The 24,667-nt window shown below is 38.0% G+C and overlaps 1 protein-coding gene across 4 annotated transcripts in view; it reads left to right on the top strand.

Annotated features, from left to right (window-relative positions):
* The first annotated feature begins 2,316 nt into the window (after positions 1-2,316).
* The window catches only part of negr1 (neuronal growth regulator 1), a 70,004-nt gene continuing 47,653 nt past the window's right edge, over positions 2,317-24,667 (top strand). For 3 of the 4 annotated variants that reach the window (XM_077716460.1, XM_077716461.1, XM_077716457.1), the window contains exons 1-3: positions 2,323-2,692; positions 16,955-17,193; positions 22,928-23,053. In XM_077716460.1, coding sequence (XP_077572586.1) covers positions 2,532-2,692; positions 16,955-17,193; positions 22,928-23,053 — 526 coding nt within the window. In that variant the 5' untranslated portion in view covers positions 2,323-2,531. Of the gene's footprint in view, positions 2,693-16,954; positions 17,194-22,927; positions 23,054-24,667 lie in introns of all 4 variants that reach the window. The other variant, XM_077716458.1, reaches the window with a different exon arrangement.

Below are 24,667 nucleotides of genomic sequence, written 5' to 3' on the forward strand. Positions count from 1 at the left end.
TGCAACTGCCCATAATAGTGTTGCTTAAAAGTAGTAACTTTCGTTATGTGGTCAGTGAAATGCAATTTCAATATGATGGTAACGCTAATATAGTAATTAGAATATTAGTTATAATAATATAAAAATTGGTAGAATTCTAAACAAGGGAAATGGCCAGGGAACATTTATGCAATCAATAAAACAAATAAAATATGCATTTGTGTGTGAAAGAAGAAATGCGTTTACTCAAGAATGAACAAATGAAGAAATTATATCAGTAGAATATTAAGGTGTGAAATTATGTCATGAGAAAATACCTAACATTTCTTGACTGTAACTTGATTGATTGTTCACTTTTACACATCATAGTAATTTCGTTTTGGCACATCTTGTTGCGCACAAAATAGTGTTCTGTCTGTGATAACTCTTGGGATTGACTCCAACATGTCATATCTGAGAAATGTATGTCATTCCCATGGTTACGCTTGTTCAGCCTGTAAGGAATTATGTTAACTAAGTCGAAAGGCTTACAGGAGCATAATGCATGGAGTACTGCTCTAAAACAAACTTTACTAAGTCCCTGGTGTCTGTGTGTGTGTGTGTGTGTGTGTGTGTGTGTGTGTGTGTGTGTGTGTGTGTGTGTGTGTGTGTGTGTGTGTGTGTGTGTGTGTGTGTGTGTATGCGTCTCTGTATGCATATGTGCGTAGGGGGGGATTTCACTTGGGCACACATAAATACCTTCATAAATCAATCCAACACCGGATGGAATGTTTGAAAAAGATATAATGTGTGTATTTTATAATACTGTGGAGTGTTTACATTGTGTATGTGCCATCAGTTATTTGTTCAGTATCAGGTTCAGACACAGTGTTGTGTTATTTTGTCAACTGCCTTTCACATTTGCATAATTAATTGTAACGTGCTATCCACCGCCCACCATGCATTTTATATTGTGGGGTCACAGGTGTGCTTGACCCTTACTCACTTGACCTTTGGCATGAGGGAGGGTGCACCAAGTACTGTGAGTGAGAAGTGAGATATACTGTGCATCACGGGTTAAATGTATTGTATGAATTAATGGATGTGTGTGTGTTAATACATTTGGCTCTATTTTTATCTTTTTAAACAACCACACACCAAGTTATATGGTTAAACGTGACTGGATTTTCGCCCAGTAAATGAAGTACTCCAGCAAGTGGACAACCAACAACAACTAGTAAATACTGAATTTTAATCGCAACAGAAAGGTGTCACAAATGCAAATACCAATCAAAATATCAATGAAGTCTGACATGAGCTTTCAAAACAAGAAATCCAGGTGTCAGTCCTGAATGATGATTGAGCTAGTATATAAATTACTTTTCTGGAATAATATCAAACATACTGTATATTTATAGTTTTTTTATATGCATGGAGGATTTTTTCCAGGGAAAAAAAATAACATAGAAGTGACCATTGCTCAATAGATTCAAATACTATACACATTCCTTTTTATTTTTCCAAGCTCTTTGTATTATTATAATATTGCAATTTTGACCCAGGCAATCTAATATTCATTTGAAAAATGTGTGTGTGCTGAAGTAAAATAAAATAATACAGTGACTGAAACTATTTTTTCTTCTTATAAAAAACATGAATCATAGAATTTTTTGCAACACCTTAACATATGTTGGGGGTCATTCACTAAGTATGTGGGTGTGAGCGTGAAATGAAAAAAAAAGAAAAGAATCAAGGACATGTGCACAAGCATGTTTAAATAAAACTATCCTAAATTTCCTAAGAAAGTCAAGTATAATTTGTTTGTCAATTTCTTTACTATGGAAGCATATTATTATAAATATGTATACCAAGAAATCTTTAACTGGCCCTTTTAATGAAAAAGACTGTGATAAACCTTCCTGAAGTTCCATATTTGCATCGTCTCATTAGGATAATTAATAGTCTTGCATGTGTTGTTTTTTTCCCCTGTCAGGTACATTTATTTTCTTAGTTCATGGTTCATTTTCTGTGTTTTTATAACAAATCGAATCAATATCAGCTAATCAGTTTGAATGACATTATAGTGCTTTACTATGAAATCATTTCACTTGCACTTATAGTTTATATTAATATCACGTACATTTGCACAAAAGACTTACCTCGTTTCTTTGATTGCAATAAATTATAAGGGTGGTTCTCCAGTCGATATCTTTAATTGCTCCTGGGTTGTATCAATACCAGGCGGTCTTGCTGCTCCATCAGCAGCCACTGGGAACGGGGTTGCCCGGGAAACGGCCGCATGGCAACAGGATCAGAGCCTGGGGGTTGTCTGCTTCTAGCTCTGCTCCCATTTTAAACCTCCTTTCCTCGCTAGATGGTGTGCAAGCCACTGGAGAGTGCACTTCTCCGCACAGTCGGCTGAGAGCATCCAACGAAGCCGGGACAACTCAACGTTCGTGCATATAGCCGGCTGCGTGGAGTGTGGAAATACATTTTTACTCCTCATTTTCGATTCTTTTTTTTAGGTAGACTTGGGAGAAGAGCGACGGCCACGTCCTGTTGTGACGGACATAATGATTGCGCTGTCGGATGCTTGCGTTTCTGGTCAGTGGCTAAATGCGATCCTCCTCAGCCTGAGCTTCTTCCTACCACCGTGCTTGCCTGCGGGACAAACTGTGGACTATTCCTCCGTGGAAAGTGTGGTCAGCAGGCAAGGCGACACGGCTCTACTCAGGTAAAAACAAAACAAAACACAGAAAAAAAACTTCACTTTTGCTCCTCACTCGAGTTTCTCAAATCTTCGATGCAGACTTGAACTTCAAAACGGGGCCTGTAAACATCCCTATGGGGGATCTTGTCACCCCCAAATCGGGATATAATGGTGTGTTGTTTTATTTTTCCCTCCATGTGGATTTTGAAGGGAGGGTGCCGAATGTGCTGCCCGCTAACAAGACGCTTGATCCCGCACCAAGTGCTTGCTAGCTCGCCTCGTTAGCGTTACTGAAGTTTGGACTAAGGTTGACTTTCCCTACAAAGATGCTTACTTAATCTATTAGTTCATATCGCTTCTCACTGCATGGCTTGACCTGTTCGATAACTCGATCGCAGTGTTTTAACACGTTTAATGTAGGTGTCTCCTAAGACTGATCTGTTATTGGGTAGATGGATGACAGTAGAATGCAATGCAATCGTATATTATTGTGCCAATTTAGGTTATGGTAAGATGTGATGTCGCAGTTTTAAATTGGAAGATCATGAATGGTTGGGTGGTCATGACTCGCTCTCTCCCCTCCTTCATCCTGAGTTCACCTCTATCATTCCGAGTTCGCCCCCTCCATCACTTTGGCGAGATTCCATCTGAACACCCTACATTGCTGTCTTATGCTTTTACATTATGCTATGGAGGGCGGCCAGGTGGAGGGAGTGGTTAGCGTGTCGGCCTCGCAGCTTTGGGGTCCTGGGTTCAAATCCAGGTTGGTCCACCTTTGTGGAGTTTAGATGGTCCCCCCCCCCCCCCCCCCTCCCCTGCGTGGGTTTTTGTCTGGGTACTCCGGTTTTCTCCCACATTCCAAAAACATGCATTGTAGGCTGATTGGACACTGTAATTGCCCCTTGGTATGGGTGTGAGTGTGCATAGTTTTCCGTTTCCTTGTGCCACTCTCCCAGAGTAGGCGGGAATTGGCTCCAGCACCCCATGCGACCCCAATGAGGATAAAGCGTTTCAGAAAATGAGATGAGATTATGCTATGGGTGCGGTGGTTCTTAAAGACTATGTATATACCCTTACGAAGATATTTTTATACTCTTAAAGATGTATGTTTTCTCCTCGTAAAATTTTACTTGGGTCTGTTCTAAGACATACTTTCTACATTTGGACATTAACAGGATTCCAGCAGCTGCAAAATTTAATTGATGGGATGAATTGGTTTTGAGAGTCCACTTTACCAAAAATGCATAATATCCAAATTAAGTGGGAATTTTGATCAAGGGATTGCACCACAGTGGGAGGATTAATCTATTTTTTTTATATTTGTTTGGGTGCCTTTCCGTCTTGTGTATGTTCTTCTAGCCTTAGCTTCACTTCTGTATAAGTGGGTCATAACGTTATGTCAGTTTATGAAAATGTGGGTCCCTAGATGACTAGCAGAGACACAATTATTTGCTTATGTATACGTGACAGTAGTTTATTGTTTGTTTCTTTACGTGGCCAACCTGTAACTCACACATGATAAGTCATTGGTTTACTCCACTTCACGCACTGAAAGTGGATACATGGAAATTATTTACACTTGCAGGTGTAGGTTCCTACAAGCTCGTTTAGACGGTACTTGTCATAGTACATTCTAAATTGTTTTATCCACACATTGCACACACACAAATATGCACAATCTCAAGAGAAGCTCAATGATATCTTGTTGTATCAATATCAAACATCTCCTGTGATGGTTCTGAGGATGTGAAGGATGTGGAGGGTAAGCCTGCCCTATTTCAATGAATTCACTCAATGTTGACATGAGATGCTATGTGTGGACCTGAATACATAGCAGGTGAACTATTGAAAGTTTTACCCTTTCACTGAGTATAGAAGAATTTAATTGTTATTGTTGTGAAGTTATCATTAGTGTGTGGCAATGCATGGAATGGAATCAGTAGTCTGTGTAGATGCTTTCTAATTTCATGATTTATTTGGTTTCCTTTCTTCATTTTTGCTTTCTTACTTCAGCAGCCAAACATCATCCCTTCAAAGAGATCTATTCCCTGAGCTGTGTCTTTGGAGAAGCATTCCAACTCCCCAGTGTCAATCTGGGGAGGCAAAAGCCTTGCTTGAATCCTGATAGTGTTTTGCGAATCAGTTCAGGTTGTATGCTACCTACCTTCTGAGTAATTCGCAAATTTAAACCCCTCTACCAAATACTACCTAAGTAATAGAACCCATAAATAATAGGGAATGCGGAAATTATCTTAAATTGGATAGTTAGTTAATTTGCTTCTCTGGTGTTGGTATTTATTGACAGGCGGTTTTAAACATATTCATTAGGGGTGTAATGGTTCATGTGGATGTATTTAAGTATTTGGATTTTGCATGTGGTGGCCTGTTGGTTGAGTGGCTAGTCGGTTGGCCTCACAATACTGAGGTTGAGGGTTTGATTCCAGGTTGGTCCTCACTGTGTGGAGTTTACCTGTTCTTTCTGGGCTTCTGTGGGCTTTGTGTGGGTATTCCACTTCCCAATTTCCCAAAAACATGCATGGAAGGCTGGTTGAACACTCTGAATTTCCCCTAGGTATGAGTGTGAGCTTGAGTGGTTGATTATCTCCTTGTGCCCCCACCTGGTGCCTGTAGTTAGCTGGGATAGCCTCCAGCACCCATGCAACCCTCATTTTTTCTTTCATTGTGTATTTTTGGGCTAGTGCAACTCATACTCAGGTACAATTTATAGTCGAAAAACTATGATAATTGTGTGGGTTTTTTTCTAATCACAGTGTGATTTCCGATTAATAACCTTTGTCACCGTTTGCACAGTTTCTTACTGTTCATATGAATGGAGTCTTTGCTTGCACCTGTTGGAGCAATACAATGCACCATCTAAATTACTTTCCTCCCTGGCCTGCTTCTTGTTCTTTTTTTCACCAATGTAACAATAAAAAGCTGATGTTTCCTTTTACCACTTGTGCTTCTAGCTTTTTATCCCTCACATCTTTTCACTGCTCCAAAGCATTCACTGTAAAAGTGTTTTATTTTTTCTCTTTACTTACGGGAGTTTAGTGTACTTGTCATTATCGCCCAGATAACTCTTTGACTATTATGAAGGTGCATGGAAGCTGATTGCTGGCCGAAGAAAATGTGAGATCTCTTACAAACTGTCAACGCCTGGAGCATGCAATTAGTCACTGCCACTGGATTATGAAGTCAATCCCATGAGGTGCAAGCTCTGTCACATATTCATTTTCCCCAACTTATTCAATTCCAACCAGAAAATTACTGATGCCTTAAATCATGTTGTACCACACCCAATTAAATTGTTTTGGGCTTCTTGAAGATAAGGAATAGTCCACACGAGTATCATCACCTGCTTTTAATCATGTTTAATTATCCAAAAGCTCAGCCTCCAACAAAAGCCCTTGTTGCTCTTAATGGATTGCCACGATTACACAATATTTTAACATGCACAAGTGGAAGCACTCCCGATGAGTCATTACCTTATCATGGAGGGGGTTGTGTGCTCCGATGATTCTAGGAGCTATTTTGTCTAGGCCCTATGGCCCTGGTAGGGTCACTCATGGCAAACTGGTCCGAGGTTAGGGACGAGACAATGGATGACTGAGAAGACATCTTATGACGAGTTACATAAACCAAGTTTTTCCTCGCCCGAATGCGGGTCACTGGGGCCCCACTCTGGAGCCAGGCCTGAAGGTGAGGCACAATGTTGAGTGCCTGCACCCATGGCACAGCCCGAAGAGGCTATGTGGGTTCCCCTTCCCATGGGCTCCTCACCTGTTGGAGGAGCCAAAGATGCCAGATGGCATCCAAATGAGGGGTCCTTGGTGCCCCAATCCCCAGCTGCAGAAACTGGCTCTTGTGACGTGGAATGTCACCTCTCCGGTTGGGAAATACCCTTAGCCAGTGTGTGCGTTGTAGAAGTTCCAGGTTGATGAAGTGAGGCTCACCTTTATGTACAGCTCGGGCCCTGGTGCCACTCCTCTGAAGGGCAGTTGGACACTATTCCACTCTGGTGTCACCTAGCAAGCCATATGTTTCTGGTCCTTCATGTAGTTCATACATTTTCCACATATAGTTCATCACATGTAACACATAAATCACTTTTCATGCCATCAGGCAGTTAATAAAAAATCTAATTTCCTGCATGACTGTAGTGTATTGATTGACAGCTTAAGATTCAAAATTCTATATATCTTCCAATAAAAACCTTGCCATTTATCATTTTGTGTGCATTGTCAGTATTTACCCTGAAGGAGTACATGCAAGCAAATTCTATTTTGAGAGGTATTTATTTAGATGTTTTTTCCCCATTGCAATCAAATTTATAGACAGTCCCTCTATCTTCTTAACATAGAATAATTACCATGTGTGAGTGTGTGAATATGTCTTTGGGTTGAACTGCACTTAGCACTTTTCAGAAAAATACCATAGTTCATGAGCTCATTTTTTTAAATTAGGCTACATCATCATTGTGTGATTAAAGGGTATACTTAAGAAGTGGGGGATTTTTTAAATTAATTAGTGTGTTTGTATCACATACTAATTGAAGCTTTTGGTTTATTTCGTTTAACACAATCTTAATGTGATATTTTTTTCTGCTTTGTATTTAGTATATTGTTACCAGTGTTGCTGAGTGAACAATGTCCCTTTGTTCTGCTGTCCAAATGCGTGTTGCCTTCTTCCAAACCTACATTTATTGGGTGAATATAATTGACCTTAATTCCTAGATTTGTGCAAAAGCTTTTTTAAAAATCAAGCTCTATTCTTAATCTTCTAATGTTGGTGAAACGGCTTCCTGGAGTGTTTTCCTTCGATGGTAGAACAACATTCCTGTGACACATTATATGCCCTATGAGCAGTAACCAAATTACTATATTGCAATATTATTATTTTTTTGTTTTTGTTTTTTTTTTCTTCTGGGAAATCTCTGGGCATCAAAACGTGTTTGAACTGGTTGCCCAAGAAGAACAGCCTGTTTGTATTTGTATCCATTTACTTTCACTAGTTTGTGAATTGGATATGATATAAACATTTAATGCTAACACTTTTTTCTTATGAAATAGCTGCACAATAAATATTGGCAATTTACTGAAATTATTTTAGTAGATAGACCAACACTTGAGTCAAACAAGGTGGGCCAGAATTAATTTTACCCTCTGCTGGTTTTTGCTAAGTGGTCAAACCAATTGAATCTCGTAACTGTTCCACATAGTAATCTTGTTGATTTGACCGCTAAACAAATTTATTGTGGGTATGGATGTGGGGGCTTCTGCCAAAGGTCTTTTATGTATTTTGCCTGTGCTGTACCACTGTCACCTCTTGTCATGTTGCTACGACAGATCTTGGGGGGGTATAATATAGGGGCATTTATCTGGACGGCAGGGTGCTCGGACGTTTGGTCGCCAGTCTTTTGGGAAGAGGCCTAGCCTACATGTTCTTGCCTTTTAACTCCCACACGCTTCACATCTATCTGTAAATATTTATTCTCAGGTCACTTAAATGTTAGGGAGGGTGGCATATATCAAAACACTTTGTTTCCCAATAGGTTATAGACATGTTGCCGTCTAGTTTTTCTACTACTGTCATGTTTATTATAACTCTTTGGCTGCTGCTGACAGCGCTGGATGTGCAATACATTTTGACTGGGATCAACAGAATCATTCATGTCAGGTCTAATTTGTGCATATATAAGCCATACCCTTGATTCAGGCATTATTTTTTTATGTTACAAATATGGCTTCTATCTCATCGTTTGTAGAGTTAATCGGCAACGATTTTGTTTGACGACTATTCCACCATTGAGATACATTACTTACTCCAGAATTTCCCCAATCCACTGCTTTAAATCCCTAAACATAATATACGCTCAGTTTGTTGTTGTTTTCAATGAAAACTGACTCATTATTTTTGAATGAATCTAAATAAAAAAATTGCAGACATCTAGTTTTATTTTCAGATGTCATGATACAGTATATTATAACAATACATAACATTTTTGTCATCTGACGATTTGTCGTCTTATGGCATAAATAATTTGTGGCTGGTCCATTGTCAAAACAATCCTTTGTGTTCATTTGCGCGCAATTTAGAAATGGTGTATTGCTCATGAAATAGTTTGAAAGGATGCAGGCCTTGTTAGGTCTGCAGCAAGATGCATAGTCCTAAATGGATTAAAGTTCCCAAGGTTGTCAGTTCAAATACAGGAACAGCAGCGATCATTTATGTGTCCTTGAGCGAAACATTAAATCAAAATTGTGCCTGATACTATCACTCGTTATAAGGATCGTACACATATCACAGGTTATATACTGTACATTGCTTGAAGTCACCTTCAATTAAGGCGGGAGAATCTAGCAAAGTAATCCACTGTTAGCGCTGAAATCAATCTAGAGTCCTATGGAATATTAAAAGGTTTTTGTCAGAAATGTGTTGTTGTTTATAATCTCAGTAATAAAATGCAATAGTCCTGGTATTACAAAGATATTTGTAGCCGGCACTGCCCACCTTTTTTCTCACCTACTGTGCACTACATGGTGAATAGAAACCCCCTGTGTTGCTGAGATGTTAGCAGGCTTGTGAGTAGTGCTTAATCAGAAGAGTGGAGCTCACACACATCTGCGTGGGTGGTTTGCTTGGAGCTGGACCTCACATGCTATACACAGGCAAGGGAATTTGTGGGGTTGCCCAATTAGTGCTGAAAAAGAAGCGGTGTAAAGTACATCAGAGCAGTGACAAGTGCACCAGAGGAGACATGTCATCAATCATAACGCCAGCTGCCAACTATTACCAACCTATTCCTTCCAAAAGGAGGTAAAAGAGGATATGGATGATGTTTAACTGATCACCTATCACTGCTCCCATTTAATATCTCTGATTGATTTTGTTTTTCAGTGAGTAGGTATTCTACAAAAAAGGATTTTACCAAGTGCAATGTACCTTTTGTTTAATAGAGAAATCATCATTTATTTTAATGAACTTGAAATAATAACACCAGTTGAACAAATATGGTTTAATTAAAGAAGTCAAATGTGTTTTAATGAATTTGATAGATTTTACTTTGGTAGAAGAAAAAAACCAACTAAAACTATTCCCGGAAGATGCCATTTGACAGTAACATCGCGAACACTCCTATTGCAGCTCTATTTAGTGGATGTATAACACAAACCCACACTACTACTATTACCACTACCCACCTTCACCACCACCACCAATATTACTGCTGCGTTTTGTGATCGTCATTCGTTGAAAGTGAGGAAAATCTCATTATACTTGTATAATGACAATAAAAGCATTCAATTGAATTCAATTCAATTCAAAATATCGTGGTTATCTGTACATGGTGGTTATATTCATTCTGATGTAATTTCTAATATACATATTTCATGGAGCATGATAAAAAGGCAACTGTCTCGTCAATGTTTTGCATGGCTCTTCAGAGATACATAATTTTCTGAATCTGGGTCCTTTTCCTGCATGAGTAAGTAGTCCATCTACATATCAAATGCAGGATCTTCTTTTGTCTTTTTTTTAAAATCCAAGAGCCATGATTTAATCTTTTAGTGTGAGTTCTTTGTTTCAATATTGGAGGCATGCTTAACAGCTTGATATGTTCATGTGTAACATAGTTTAAGGTAATATCTCCCTCTGGAGTCATACATTAGTATAATAAGGACCGGTCACAGAAGCTGCTCCCACAATGGGACACAAGCTCTTCCAGCAAGAATTTAGTCCGGTGATTATGTTTTTTCACTGCAGTTATTTCTTAATATGACCTTAATGACACATGCCTGAGCAGTAATGTCAAAACCAGGTATGCATATACTATGAATCTTGATTCACTGTCCAACTACTCAACATCCACCCAATATTAAAAAAGTCATCAGCATTAGCTGAATAGTGTCGTTCGGTTTTTATTCCCCCCTCAATTACAATATATTGTATCACTCACAAATCTTTTTCAACATCATTATCTGCATGGTAATGGCCGTATGGCATTTTTGCTGAATTGGTCACCAGTGAAGGTATAACGTGTTATTGGTTCTGTCCTAATAGGGACATTTTCCATGTCTGAAATGATTGAACACCGATTTCACCATGAGCTGAGCTGGAGTCTAACCATACCAACCCCATCCTATAATCCCTGTTTATGGTAAAAGTAATAGGTGTCAAGAATGTATATAATCCCTTAAAAGTCACTTCCCATTTAATCATTTACTTATAGCTTTTGAGGTATCATCGGGAAAGGCATGAGGCCATCAGCATTTGAAAGATCAGGCTTTCAAGGTTTTTGAAGATCATAATTTTCTTCGATTAGTCGGTTTCGATGGGATAAGGGCCCATCACCACTGTGACCTTCGTAAGGATAGGCGGTATGTTATATGAAGGCACAATTCACTTTTGTTCCTTTCTTTTTCAGTGCTTATATCAGCCGCTAAATATCTGTCTGCTTGCAGTACGTCTTAACTCAACCAATCTGAAATGTGGGCAGACCAATGGCAGTTGATCCAAAGCTATTTAGATATTTCAATTTGAGGAACCCTAATGAGGATAAAGCGGTTCCGAAAATTTGATGAGATTAATTAAATGTTCATCAAGGCCAACCAAAAAAACTGGTAGGGTCCTTACAGGCAACTGAGATCAAAACACTTCCCTTGTGACCTCTTATAACAGTAGACATGGAAGGGAAGGCTGACCTACATGCTGTAAGAGGGACTCGCTCTCTCTATTGTAAATGTGTACTGGTGGGGAATTGAGGCCTTTTCTGTTTGGAGGTGATCCGTTGAAGCCGCAGACTATTTCAGCAAAGCTAAGAAAAAAAGAAAGCTACTGAAAGAGCAAGCTGTTAGAGTGTGGGGCAAGCATTATTCGGCTCACGTCTGTCAACCCACACTGCTTGTGTAATGTGCTTGTGGGTTGGTGACATGGATGTGAGGCTACGGCCAGGTGGAAGGAAGGTGCTTGACTGACAGCCTTAATTCCCACAACACTATGGAGCATCAAAGACCATTAATCGCAGACAAAAATGAACATCCACTATATCCTTTAAAGGCTAAAGGATTCAGCTACTAGCTCGTATGTGTGTGTCCAGTCTACACATTTGTCGGTAAGGCTCCTTTTGCAGCTTGAGGTCTTAGATGGGGCTTTGCTTCAGTGCTGCTATGATGTATGATGTGGTTATAGAGCTCAGCTTCTTGGATCTAGGGTGTCCTATCATCTTGTCAAGGTCAGTGGTTATGAGGCTTTAAAAGAGTGGCTACCTTTTGAATTTGCTAAAACATACCTTAAGGTACATTTTAGCTATCACCTCTCATATTAAATCTCCTTCTAAGTTATGTATTTAACAACATTAATAGTTGACCTGGTCATTGCCATCGAAGAAAAATAATCATAATTGGTGAAGGGGCAGCCCAACGAATGAATGGTTAGCACGTTGGCATCACAGTTTTGAGGTCTTGAGGTTGATCCTAGGTCAGTGCTCCTGTATGAAGTTTGCATGTTCTCCCGAACTTGTGTGGGTTTTCTCTAAGAACATGCATGGTAGGCTGTTTCAACACTCTAAATTGTGTGTAACGTGAATGGTTGTCCAAATATTTGTGACTTGCGATTGGCTTGCCACCAATTCTGGGTGTCCCCCGCCTGATGCCCAAAATCAGCTAGGATAGGCTCCAGCACCCCCCATGACCCTTGTAAGAATAAGCGGTTCAGAAAATGAATGAATTAATAATTTTGGAAGAAAATGCAACATCTCTGTTTCTACCTTTAAGTATTACTGTCTAATCTGTGGCAAGAAGGTAAAACTCACAATTGAATAGCTTCTATTGCTTCTTTTCTAGGACCTATTCTATCTGCCTACATTTGTTTTATGCCCCCCATGGTTAAGCAGACAGAGTGTGCCTTTGTGAGTGCAGTACATCTGATATTGCCTATCACTGGGACAAGAGGAAGCTGATGACATTAGTGAAATGGAATTGGCTACTTGGCTCTGTAAAAGAAAACCAAGTTGATAGAGAAAAAAAACTTCAGATCCGTACTGTAGCATGGTTAAAAATAGATTCCATCAAGCTCCAATCTTGTCTGAGCGTCTCCAGTGTGGCGGCCCGGCGGCTTAGTGGTAAGCGCGTCGGGCGAGTGGTTAGCACGTCAGCCTCACAGCTTTGAGGCTATGGGTTCAAATCCAGCTCAGTCCACCTCTGTGGAGTTTGCATATTCTCCTCAGGCCTGTGTGGGTTTTTTCCGTGTTTACTCCCACATTTGAAAAAACATGCATGGTAGGCTGATTGGACACTCTAAAATTCCTCTAGGAATTGGTGTGTGTGAATGGTCGTCTATATTCTTGTGCTCTGCGATTGGCTGGCCACCAATTCAGGGTGCACCCCAGAATAGGCTCCAGCACCTCCTTCGACTGAGGATGAGGTAAAGCGGTTCAAAAAAATGAACGAATGAAGGAATGTCTCTAATGTTTGAGATAATCTTAGTGGTAAATAAATTTTAAAACTATTCTGTGTAATATTTTCTTTAACGAAACAGCATTTTAATCGTTAAATCTATAGTTTCATGTTTTTGTTTCCCTCAAAATTGTGATTGTACTAATCCCGTGTGGTCTTAATGCACATGATCCATCTCAAAGAGCTCCAGGTATGAAATAGGGCCAAGAAACCCATTCTTTGATATCACATAGAGAGCATGTCAATAGAAAAAAACCCATTATGTTTGCCTTTAGGGCACTTTCCAATTTAACACTGTTCTCTTCTAATGGGGTTATTCAGCAAACCTTACAGCCATCTTCATCTAATTGCATTTTCTTTTTTATTTATAAATTCATAAAGACAAAATAATAGATGTTACCGCCTATATATTCTTGCAAACGAAATCGTCAAAAAAACTGAGAAGCTGAGTTTGCTTCACTTATCAAACATCAATTGGATTTATTCTCTTGAATGTCTATAAGCTTATAAAATTTGCATTTAAGCAGTTAGGAAAAACATGCCTTGGATTTCCCAGTCTCTATTTCTTCATCATAACAGAATAAAAATATTTTATACAAGAATACACGGCGGCACAGTGGAGGAGTGGTGAGCGCATCGGCCTTTCATGTGGGAGGAAACTGAAGTACCTGAACGAAACCCATGCAAGCCCAGGAAAAACATGCAAACTCCACACAGTAAGCAGAAGTCACACCTTTTCAGTCCACAAACTGGCAGTCAATTAATATTTCACAAGGAAATCGGCACTTCTAACCTCGAGATGTACCGCATCAAACGTTTCTTCCCGACATGTTTTTTGAGGGAAATAAGCGTCGCCCCAAACCTTTTTGTGCAGGTTACTATCATCATGAATGTATGATTTGCTGACTACTATTTGATCTCAGTTCAGCTCATCTTGAATTTACAGAATCACAGATTTATTACATGTTTGAATAGAATGAGGTGGGATCCTGAAAATATCCCCTATTCCTTACCCACCTCATCCCAAGTCACTGTTATGAATCAGAAAAAAATGTGTGTAAAACCAATCCCAAACTGAAGATAATCCCTGTCAAATGAACTGGCAATTACCTCATCTAAAGACTTTTTGGTCCCTGCTAGTACACAGGCTCTGCATTTTAAACAGAGCAGTATAAAATGAATGTCTGTATTCATCCAGCCTTCTATCACTTCATTCCATACAAGCAATTATGGGTCATAACATCAAAAAATATCGGGAATGCATCTAAATAATAATAATAGCACTGAATAAGGTTGACATAAAATAGCATTTTGCATTCATTTTAATGGGGCCCATTCTACGTCATAATTATCTCAAAGAGTCACTCTTGCAAACATCTCTTGTTTTCTATTACAGTCGAACTGTACAAATACCAAATGTTCCATCAGAAATGTTTTTATTTAATCCAGACTCGAACTGTCAATATCACAATCTTTTATTTATCATATGATTTGTTGTTTTTTAGTCTAATTTAAGTACATAATGGTAGTTTAACCATGGATAAATAAATATATTATGGAATGTCTTGTTTTTCACTGAACTTTATTGAAGGATTGATAAACAGGATTGTCCCTGAAGCAAATACATGAACATAAATAGGACATGTAAAATATGACGCCACCCGAAGGAGCCTCATTCTCCTCTGTGGGATCTATTTATTCCAATATTTGTAGATGACTAAAGCTAGTTAATTATTTTGGCAATTGCTTACTTCCTGTGTCAGAATGATGAATGTAGTCATACCTATCAGAACAGGCCGGGGTTCCAATGTCCTTTGACAATGAATGATTGTCCATTTGTTCTATGAACAGGTCACATCAACTGGGTGGATAAGCCCTATGGGAAAGCAATACAAATAACGTTTTTGTTTCTGGCATTGCATTGCATAAAAACTATTGCCACACAACCTATCATTTCACCTCAATTTTGTTCACTAACCGTGCACTATAATATCTTGCAACAATAGGTGTAGCCCCCTGCAAAAAAATAAAAAAATATACAACATCTGACACAATTTGCAAGAGTCCTCTGTAACCAATATATAACAATCCTTACTTCAGATTGAAACTCTTATGACAGACAACAAAAAAATCTGGAACACCAACCTAGCCTTGACCTTACACTTCAGTTACCCCACACAACAAAGAATAAAAAAGACTTACTGGTTAGACACTCTAAATGAGGTATGAGTGTTGTTAACCGTGAATGGTTGAATATCTTTCTTTATATTGTGCTTTAGTTGGGAGACATTTTTAAAAACTTCAACATCAATCCCAGTAATTTGCTCAGTTTTACTAACCACTTTTTTATTCGATTGATTGGCTCTAATATAAAACTATGTACTGAGCCAGCATACAGCGGCTCTTATATAACCATCATTACCTTCTAGCCTGAGGTGTTTGAGAAACATGTACTCTATAAAGGTAATTAAGATCATATTGCATTCAACTTGTATTGAACTTTTTGGCCTATCGGACTTGTTTATTAATTTTGCTACAGAGTACGTTTAATTGAAAGCTATACTCTGGGGTTTACATTTTACCTGTAAATTGGCATTCAAAAAGAAAATAATGTGCATTATATTAAGGTGCATGTTATGGATGAAAATAAACCAAGCGTTATCATGTACTGCACTTTATTGTCCCAAAAATATTGTATTGTAAGTAATAGCCCTAGGGAAATGTCAGTAACGAGCCACATATCTTACATTGCCAACCGACTTAATATAGTGTATGTGTAAAATACACACTAGAAAGAGAATACCAAAAAAGGAAAGTGCGAAAGGTTGAAAGCAAGAAGGGTATTTTTTGGACCGTTGCCAATATGGCTGCGGGAAGCAGATGTCTTAGTTGAGCTTTAAAATGTGGTCCCTGCCAAATCCCAAACTGTAAGTATAATATGCAGAGAAAAAAAGCTATCTCAGAAGGGTGGCACGATTTGGGCAAGCAGATTCTTTAAAACACGTTTAGAATTGTCACTGGCAACATTACAATATGTATTGCAATGTTCTTAAGAGTGCACATTTAGTTCAGTTTTGGTTCCAATTTGAAACTTGAACAGCTTTTGTGGGAAATGTACAACCCCAAAAGCATTCTATGCTTCAGATTCCAAACATAGACAGTGTCACCGAGTGTTGCACCAAAATTAAAGTGTCCATTGTCTTTATTTATGTATATTTTTTAAATAAATCAAAACTGGCAGCTCGGCGGGTGAGTGGTTAGCATGCCGGCCTCACAGTTCAAGGGTTGCGAGGTCATTCCTCACTATGTGGACTTTGTATGTTCTCCCTGGGCTTGTGTGGGTCATATTCAGGCACTCCAGTTACTTCCCACATGCCAAAAAACATGCAAGGTAGGCTGGTTGAAATGAATTGAGTAACGTTTAGTATCTGTACAATTAATTTTGTCATAACTACACACAACTGCTGTATATAGTTTCGTATGATTAAATCCAATGGAGTATTCCCTCCGTCCTGAGAATGTTTACTTCCGTACGCAAATGTAAAATTTGTACAGGATGCACTTTTGTACGGTCATTAAATTGTTCTTTTATTTTACTCCAGATGTAATGGCTATTCACCCTCAAGCTTTTCATATGAAATAAGTGGTATATTTTCATATTTGTTTGGTACATTGAGATTCATTCACCTTTTCTCGAATGGTTAAATATATTCATAAATACATTTCTGAATTAAATAAGCATACAATTCATACGTAACACATATTTAATATGCTTAAGTAGTTCTAAGGCACATGTCCAGATATCTGACGAAATGATCTTTTGATCCTTTAGGTGCTACCTGCTGGATGGAATCTCAAAAGGAGCCTGGCTGAACCGCTCAAGCATAATTTTTGCAGGGAATGATCAGTGGTCTGCAGACCCACGTGTGTCCATTGTCTCCAGTGTTGGAGACAAGCATGAATACAGCCTTCAGATACAGAAAGTGGATGTAACAGATGATGGTCAATACACTTGCTCAATTCAAAGTGAACATAACCCACGAACTAAACTTCTCAACCTCATTGTAAAAGGTACGTACACATTTTTTGTCCTTTCTTACAGTTTATATTTTGGTAGTTTGAGGTTCTTCTCTCTGGCCTGATGCCTCAAGTTTATGCATGGGCATATGCCACTGATCTTGTGACAGAGACCACAAAGAAAGCCATTCATTCTTGCAGTAAACAACATTAATTTAAGCATACATTTCAGAAGTGGTTGATAACACCTGTTTAGACCAACAGCTTTCAGGCTCTGAAAGACTAATTCCTCTCCATTGGACTATCAATATCATTAAGACGTTTTGATGTGTTTAAACCGAGGGCCTTTTGAAGTCACCAATTTATTTCAGTCAAGCACAACTCTGTTGGATCTGCCACCATATGTTTTGTTATTTACTTTGACCTAAGTAAGCAGTAGTAAGTAGGAGGTATATTTTCCTCTGATGGTCATGTAGAACAAAGTGAAATTATGTCCTGGTTAAATTGGCTTAAAAAAAATACACTATTATACTGTATCGGAAATCATTTTTGAGACAAGATATCGCCCACTGAAATTTGTTTTTGCAACAGGCTTATGTCCTCCTTATTGGGACACTTTGGTTTAGTAACTCCCCTTGTGTCCCTTGTTGTTTCTGTCCCAGTTCTCAGGCGTTAGTTGGACTGTGTTTAATGTGGCCAACAACCTTTTTTCTATTTTGCTTGTGCAAGGCCAGATTGGCCATTCTTGAGAGACACTGTGATAGAATGTTGGCGGTTGTGAGCAGTAAAATTTCTTTTTAGTACCATATTTTGCTTGTTTGCTTCCTGTATAACATGGATGATCTTATTGGTTGCCTGCTGGTTAAAAGACACACGTGTAACAAATTCTAAACCAGTTTATTATTTCAACTCACCTCCAGAACAATCAAGCACACTGTAAGAAATGCAAAATATATTTTTTTGCTCTTTGTGTCTAAATTGTTCGCCCCCCTGAACTAGAAAGTTTTAAATTTTTTGGTTTCTTTTGGTTTTGTTTTGTGTCACCCCACGTTAGAGCTCCTGTATCACTGACAGAATTAAATTGAGCCCAGTTATGCATTCTCAGAAATGGTCTGCATAGCTTGATTTTATATAACTGGCGTCATGTTCTTCTTTAAAGCACTCGGTCAGAATAAATACTATATCTGCTAATTGCAACCAAGTACAAATTCTACACAATCAACCAAATTCATAACAATTCATTAGCCATTCAAATTCATAATGATGCACATTCTACACAAATTCAGAGCTAATGCAATCATGAGTTATTATTACACTTTCTAAAATACAAATCCCATGCTGTGCATTACATGCAAGAAAGGAGGTTTGAATATGGCTGCTGCCGCATGTCTTCTAATCGTTTAATCTCCGTGTGACATTTATCCTCCTCATACTGTAGGTCTTGTGTCACCTCACTAAATCAAATGACGCGTTCTCTACCCAAAGCTCCATTCTTATTAAACAGAACCCATGAGTATGTTGCAAAATTTCCAAAAAAGATTTTTCTGATTTTGTATTTTACTCTTGGGGTACTGTATTTTTGCTCAAAAAAGGTACTTATCTATTTTTGAACTGTACATTTTATGGACACAAGTGACTCTGAAATACCAAGAATTTTCCTAATCCCTATGAAATTTTATATTTTTAGCAAGAATGTACCCGTTCTGACCTAGTTATCAAGTACTTGGGACCATTTTCTCATATTGTACAGAGCAATGAGAAATTGTTATCATTCCCATCTATATCAGACAACCATCATCCCTCTCTGTTAATTATGATTGTAGATGTGTTAATGCATTAAATATGCGGCCTGTCTAAGAATATCTTGTCACAGTGATTGGGAGAGTTTGAGCTGTTTCAATCTAATAGCCTTTGGCTGTGTTATAATCACAGCCCATGCCTTTGGGCGTAGCTGTTTAAATGTAATCACACATTTCCCAAGCTTATTATGTTTATGTTTAGCCTAATTCAAAATATACAATTTACACAAAACATGCGGACCAAGACAAAGTTGAAATTAATGCATTATTTAATGTAGTTTTCCCAAAATCGTGATGAGACAAGATGATCCTAAATATTGTGGTGCTGTATCGGGTTAATAATTTTACAAATGTCCAAACCTAATCCAGCATGTGATGAAAAGGCTGTGAATATTACTAATATAGATCAGAACAGCTCTACAAAGAACTCATTGCCCACCCGGTAGGATCACTTCTTCTGAACAGTCAGTCAAAAGAGCGTGTACAGAGTTGAAAGGGTGAATATTGTCAATCCATTCACTATGTCAAATAGAAGAAGCATATAATTAAATAACACTACATGAAAAGCTTTGCTAATCATAGCTGGTTCATAACATATAAAAGGTCTTTCAGGCCTATTATTAATTAGCAGATATATTTTAATGAGTTATTTGCTATACATATTAAATACAGCTCTGTCCCTCTTCAGAGTTTAGAGATCAGTGACCAAACACAACTCTTATGTAATGGAATAAAAATTGTCTTGATTATAAGAGAGCCTCACATCTTGTTGTCACTCACTCAGTCACACGTGGGTGCAAGTTCCATTGGGGTCACCAGAAATGTGTCAAGGATTATACTGTACCACCACCTGGTCCAATCTGGCGGGTAGAGTTGTTCTGCTTCACAGTCACAATATTAGTTTAAACAGAATAAACCATCCCTGCTAACTACAGTGAGGACCGATCTTTAATTGAACCCATGACCCCAGAATTGTGAGGTTGATGTGCTAACCACTCGGCCGCCAGGCCGCCCACGCTTCAATTACTATGAATAAAAGATTTTTCTTTTATCCCTTATTTTTATTGTGTGTGCGTGTGTGTGTGTGTGGGTGTGCATGTGTGTGTGTGTGTGAACATTTATCTTAAAGTTGAGAGAACTCTCACTGAGCCTTACCTTAAAATATATCTAATCCCTGGGTGTACCAGATCCTGTCCTTGTGAATGTTTACTTTAAGGATGTGACACCTAATTAACAAATTAGAAATTGGCCTTTTGTGTTGTAGGGTTTGAAAACCTTTAGGAATAGCTGTCTCATTACCGATGTGTATTTTACAACCTACACACAGTGGTAGTTTATTGTTATGTTATAATACGCATACATCACTGCCTTATTAAACAAAGCCTTGCAGCAATATCTAATGAGCTAGGTGGAAACATAAAACTCCAATTCCTCCCCAAATGAGAATTTCAGAGCAGTATATTATTGATTTATAAATTAACTCCACGCAGATTGGAATTTCTGATATTTTTTTAGCAAATCATCACACTCCATCATGCATAGCTTGGATACATACCTAGGACACTTATAGCAGCCCTTTTCATTGTTCGAGGTTAGATTCTTAATATCAACTCATGTCCTTCTCGTGGTTAAACCAAGGTAAATTCGACAGTTCTCTCCTCTGCACTTTAATTGGAGAACTGAATGGAAGTGCGTTTAGTCAGTAATGGGGTGTTGCATTTCGCAGCAATAGGCTGGGCAGATGTCTAGCTCCCACTCCCGAAAAAGTATCCTTGCATAGCAGCTCATTATTTTTGGCCTGCTGTTTCCGACAGGGGATATACAATGCTGCTTGGGTGAGCTTATCCAGCCCACTTTATGCACCTCCCACAGAGCAGGAAGAGGGAAAATTAGAGGAGAATGGGAAAACATGAACAACAAATCATTGTTAATGAATTACCGAGTAAATAGAAAGTAGTGTAATATAAGTCAATCAAAGGGACTTCAATCTAATTGAACTGTGCAAGGCTTTGAAATATCAGCAAATAGCTTATCATCAATATCGTAGGAAAGGATAACATCAGTAGATAACTACACAATTTCCAATTTTATTCTCTGAGACACAGAGGAGATGTGTCAACAGTGGGGTCCTACATCAAGTAAACACTAGATTCTGGCAGGTAATAACCTAGATTAAACACAGCTCCACTACCACCATATATTCACCAGCAATTTCACCTTAGTTTGATGTGGATTTGTTTCTGTACAATGGTGCTTACGCTCTACAGAACTAATGCCAACAAAAGACTATTCCACTGCTGATAATCCTGTGAGGAAAAGACAGAATAATTGCTGTTGTTGTTGCCCACAATCCATGAACCGTGATGGCACCACATATTGATTATTTTAATGATGATTCATTGATATAACTTGTACAAAAGGACATCTCGGGGCTCTGAATGTGTTGTGTTTATTAAAGGAGAACTCTGTGATATATGCTGAGCACCTGCACTGCACATTGGGCAATCTTTTTAGGCTTCAAGGTGTTTATTTTCAATGAATGATCCTTTAACAATAATAATAATACTCGAATCTGTACAACGATTGCATGGGTGCTGGCAGCAAGCAGCGTACACCCTGACCTGGTTGCCAGACAGGGCATTAGGAGACAAACAACTATTAATGCACATTTAGATGGGGAAATTTTGAGAAGCTCAATAAGCATCTTGATCTCAAAATTGTCAAATAGACATGATAACCACATGTTTTACACTTTGATGTGATTCAAGTCATACTGATTAAAAAATGTCTTAAATAATTATGTATAATATTTTAATAAATAGAGATTCTCATTGGTGACTGTTCATCCACACACAGGTAATTGATCTTAACCTTAACCCAATTTATTTTAGGGGGCCTTAATTTCTTTTTATTTCATCTTGTCTCATTAGCAGTTACCTCAGCATGCAATTCCTTTTCATCTCAGTCTTTCTGCATCGTCTTTTTTAAAACCCACTGCTATTATGACTTCCATCACCACATCCATTCACCTTCAAACTCTTAAAGCACCAAGAGTTGAGAATCTTGAAAATTACAATTTGATGCCTACCAAGAACTCACAATAGTGTCGCCTCAAAAGAAAATATTTAACTTGGGTTATTTTGTCTTTTTTATCATTTAAGTGTTTTGTTAAGACTTTTGAGTCTCTGCCTGCATTTAGTTTTTTACAACGCACCAAATTATTTGATGAATTCTATTTTGTTCTTGTAAATGTCTCTTTGACAAACCACTGAGCCCACCAAACACAATGAGTGAGAACTCACAGTTCACACACACTGGAGGCCTGAAAATAATATTAAACATGGTTGCTGGGCTCTTTATTCTCTAACAAAAAGAAGAAGAAAAATAATCAGATGTCTGTTACGTGATGTTTAGAAGAACTCCTTTATACCTTATATTATACAAACATAAATGTCTTTAGAACACAAGCCCCATCTCAAAATTAGTATGCTCTAATGAGATGCCTTTGGGAATGACTTGCAAGTACTGGAAATATCTCAAAGAGAATCTTTCTAAAGCACCAAGAGTTCTTCCTCTCACCCAAAAGTCTGAGATAATGGAATCAGTGGTTTTCCTTTGTTTTGTTTTTTTGTTTTTTTACTTCTTTGTTGACTACCTATTGCATAATGCATTTTTAACACCTCACACAGAAAGGTGTTTTAGAATGACTAATGATAAAATCAATTTTCAAATGTTCCCATTGTGAAAAAGTGTTGACACATTTTGCTATGACAAACCACAGTTAGCATTGTCAAATTTACTCCTGTAAATTGTTGGCTAAATGCTCACAGGAATTTAACACTAATTAAATAGCTAATGTTATCTATTCACCTCCTTCAATTAACCCAGAACAATTAGCACTTTAAACTTTTATCTACACAAATATATTATTGTATAATAATATTCAAGTACTATATATGAATTTCAACATGTATGTTCCCTTTTTTCAGTTCCTCCCAAGATATATGACATTTCATCTGACATCACGGTAAACGAAGGCAGCAATGTGTCACTCATCTGCACAGCCAGTGGGAAACCTGAACCAGCCATTTCCTGGAGACACATAACCCCATTAGGTGAGTTCACATCACCTTACACATCCTCATGCTAATGAATGGGTGGATGTTTGCCTATTTGGATGGATGCACCGACACAAGAAATGAGGAAGCTTGGTTAGGATTAATAGGTGAAAGTCTAAGGTGAGATGGCTGTATTTTGGGTTCAGTGTTGAGACATAGACCAGGGAGGGTGGCTTAGATAGATAATGGGGCTTATATGGTTGCTGGATCCACGTGCAAAGGAAGGATGGGAGTGATAATGAAAATAATTGTCTTGAATGCATAATTGGAAAAGGTATATTCTACAATGACATTTATGTCCTTTTAAATAAGAGGAAGTGTATAATAGAAATATGAGCCCTTTATTAGCCCCATGACATTACAATAATTAGTTATTTCATTTGGTAATTTCCAACAAATTTACAACTATCTTGAAATCTATAACTTCATTTATCTTATTATAAGAGCTGTACTGTTACTCACACTTTGATCTTATTCTTAACACTCAATAACATTTTAAAATGTTTACTTGTGAATAGACACCACCAACTAGCAGCATAATATACATTTTACATTGCATTACATCGATAGTAAGAGTGTTATTGAGTATTTTGTGTGACAAAAGCTGTAGTTATTTTGACATAATGTTATTTGTGATTTTATGTTACAACAAACAGGTGGAAAGAAATAATACATTTGTTTAAATATGATTGATTAGTTTGACAAATTTGTTAAAAAATACAAAAAAAACAACAACACATTGTGTAACTGAAAAGGGAAAAACTTGGATGAAAAAAAAATCCTAAAGAAGCATGAGAGTTTCATGTTCATTTTGAAAGACTCAGCAGCTTAATTGTGGGCTGCCTGTAGTCAAGTTAACGAGAAAAAAAAAAAACAAGAGAAGGGAGGAGAAGTCATTAGAAGTTTTAATGCCCCTCTTCCTCTGAAAAAGGACATATATCGCCAAGGGCTTTGTTTGAAATTGCGACATGACGAGAAATGGCTAGAGACGTGTTGAAATGTGTGTTACACTTTTAAAGTTTGATTGCATCAAATATGGTGAACATTTGTGTGTTTATAAAGAGGCCAAAAAGAGGAAACGCCAATTTTGTTTTAAATAGATGTGGTTTTACATTTTGAGAAGTGCAAAAAGTTTAAGAATCTGAAAACACAACGCTCCGTCTGTGCCATTGTATATTTTTACCATTAAGATAATTTAGTATCACATCCTGTCCTTTAATTTGGTAATAACATTGTGGACTTGTAATTTATAATTTCCCCAGTAGACCTCCGACTCACCTAATCTTCTTAAATATTCATATTAATGGACTGTAGCTGGCGTGCGTATCTGATAGCTGTGAGGATTGCTGCATTTATCTTTTGGCTGTCAAATCCTCTGCGGTGCACTTGGCTGATTGTGTTAGCAGATATTTCGGAATATGATCAAAAGAGCCATCCTTGGAGTCCGAGTGGCAGTCACTCATCCTGCTTTGAAGTATCCACACTTTGAAGTCTGCTTGAGAAGAAAATGATATGCTGGTCGAATGAAAGGGTTCAAGCCTTAATGTAATCACAGGCTGTCTCCAAGTATATCACAAACGAAGCCATTAGCCATTGGATCTTTGAGTTGAC

The sequence above is a fragment of the Stigmatopora nigra genome, chromosome 5, assembly GCF_051989575.1.
Source record: "Stigmatopora nigra isolate UIUO_SnigA chromosome 5, RoL_Snig_1.1, whole genome shotgun sequence".
Lineage (NCBI taxonomy): Eukaryota > Metazoa > Chordata > Actinopteri > Syngnathiformes > Syngnathidae > Stigmatopora > Stigmatopora nigra.